At 34.6% G+C, this 2,286-nt stretch overlaps 1 protein-coding gene across 2 annotated transcripts in view; it reads right to left on the bottom strand.

Annotated features, from left to right (window-relative positions):
* Positions 1–224: 224 nt before the first annotated feature.
* LOC102598619 (tRNA wybutosine-synthesizing protein 4) overlaps positions 225–2,286 on the bottom strand; it is a 17,924-nt gene continuing 15,862 nt past the window's right edge. For both annotated transcript variants that reach the window (XR_001473505.1, XM_006347899.2), the window contains 3 exons: positions 2,174–2,225; positions 1,002–1,040; positions 225–897 (listed from right to left, as the gene is read on the bottom strand). Coding sequence is in view for 1 of the 2 variants with exons in the window: in XM_006347899.2 (XP_006347961.1) it covers positions 826–897; positions 1,002–1,040; positions 2,174–2,225 (163 nt within the window). In the remaining variant the exon portion in view is untranslated. The remainder of the gene's footprint in view (positions 898–1,001; positions 1,041–2,173; positions 2,226–2,286) is intronic.

Genomic DNA, 2,286 nt, shown 5'->3' with positions numbered 1-2,286 from the left:
ATCTCCACTTGGTGCAACCACTTTTTTCTTGCTTTGGGCCCTGCTCCCTCCCTCTTTTACTTCAATTCAATGCACTCTAGTCTATGGTCATGAGTCATGACTATCGAAAAACTTACTCTCGATATTTACACCAAAGTAATATATCGATGTCAAGAGTTAAACAAGGTAGGGTTTTTTTAGTTTTCCATAGCTATGAATAGTATTTTGAGGTACAAAAGTTGTTGTCATGATGAAGCATTGAGTTATCATATCTACCAATTCGGTGGTACAATAGTCAAATTAAATACAAAAGGATGATGCAAATAGATATAAAGAAAGAGAAGAGTATCTAATATATCTAATAGAAAAAAGGAGACAACAACCATGCAAGTGTTTCCCCACCCAACAAGGGCCAAAAACAACACAATTCCCTTCTCATAGGCCCTACCACGTTTTAGATTTTGCCAAACAGCTAGCAAAAGAGGATCTACCCTTTCATAATCAAACATCAACTCCACCTCAATCCGAAACAAGCTGGGTTCGGCTATATGAACTCTCATTGCACGCGCCGCTCAAACTCATTTCAGTCCAACATTATATAAAATAAAAATAAAAAATATCCGGAGAAGATCTTCCCCTTTACGTCGAAACAAATATATGTATACATGCATTCACACTAAGATCGTCCCTAATGCACCTAATTAGGAGCCAGAACTGGTTGAGACCCTTTCAGTACCTGAAACCCTTCTAATCCTGACAGTTGACAACTGGTAAGAAGCTTTCCATTCATATTCTGATGACCTGAGATTGGAAAGAGTGATTTTGTCTAAAGATAGGATCCTCTTCTCATGTGGATGTTGCAATGGAGGTATTTGTTGTAGGATGTGTTTTAGGAAAACCAAATTCCTTGAACAAACCCTGAAGTATAAGACCAATTTAAAGATGAAACACAATTAGTCGAATACTCCTGGAAGAGTCTGGAACTAATTACATAGTTTAATGTAGCTGAGATATAAGCATACCATAGCATCATTGATTGCATATGTAACACAATAGTGCTCCTGCAATTGGGTTTTAAATTATTTATAAAAAAAAACGAATGAAAAGGAGCATTATACAAGATAAATAAGGTATGCATTTTTTTATCAGTATAAAATGAAGCATTTTCCCCGAGCATATAAGTATGCACTTTTTTATCAGTATAAAATAAAGTAGCATTTTCCCCATCTTTTTTAGTCTTTCAAATACTCCCTCAAGTCCTTTCTTACTTAACCTACTACTACCTTTTTTGTCGATACCAATTTACTTCACCTCTTCTCATAGATCATAGATGCTAAAATTTTGCCAGATCCTACAGTCCAAACTACCACAACACTACTACTTTATATAGTTGTAGCTTTAATATAACATGTTTTCAACAAACAATACCAGTTCTCGAAAACTTAAGCAGTTCTCTGAATTACTCCGACACGATGAAATATTCCACTTTGTGCTGTTTTTTTTTTTTTTGAAACTGAAGAGGAGAAGTTTTCACTTCTGTTTTTTTTTTTTAATCTCCAATTAGTCGAACAGGGTCTACATGATGAAAGGAGTATCAATTTTTGTACTCTCATTCCCAAATTCTCTTGATATAATCCAACTATTTACAGGTTCCCAAGTTACATAATGCAAATATATTGCTGTGACAGATTAAGAACTTTTAATCAATCAAAGTCACTTCACCAAAAGGCAGGTCAGCAAATGACATAAAAGGCAGTAAGCCCATCTCGGATTTCTTTGTTTTGATTGGTAAAAGGAACTTTCAGATACTACATCACTTAACTTTGTTATGGAATAACGTAATACAGAAAGGTTGTCTTAAGACTAAAGGAGAATATAGATGTAGGCAAATAAAAAATAAAAAAACAAAAGAAAGAGCAGCATCTTGATCCTTGAAAACATAAGGTCAAGAAAAGGCAAGCCTTGGGAAAGGGCCAATCAAAATAAAGCAGCCTGCATTTTGCATCATGGCGTCTACATTATCTAGGGTTATAGATCGTAAATACAATATGAGGCCAAATGCCAGATATACTGGTCAGAAACTTGCGATACAAAAAAACAACAAAGCTGGAACAAAGTGCTCAACTTTCATGGTGGTATAGAATGCAAGCACACTGAAATATATTTTGCAGTCAAAAGCAGAAGAGAAACTTACCTGCATCATATACCACTCTTCAAATTCATCAAATATTTCCAATCTTTCAATCCTGTCCAGAAAATTACATGCAAATATTTGAGGACTGCAACATTTTTTTTTATTTTTTTTTT

The sequence above is a fragment of the Solanum tuberosum genome, unplaced genomic scaffold, assembly GCF_000226075.1.
Source record: "Solanum tuberosum cultivar DM 1-3 516 R44 unplaced genomic scaffold, SolTub_3.0 scf00095, whole genome shotgun sequence".
NCBI lineage: Eukaryota > Viridiplantae > Streptophyta > Magnoliopsida > Solanales > Solanaceae > Solanum > Solanum tuberosum.
Note: the sequence above shows the minus strand (reverse complement) of the source record. Positions and strands in the feature narration are given on the sequence as shown.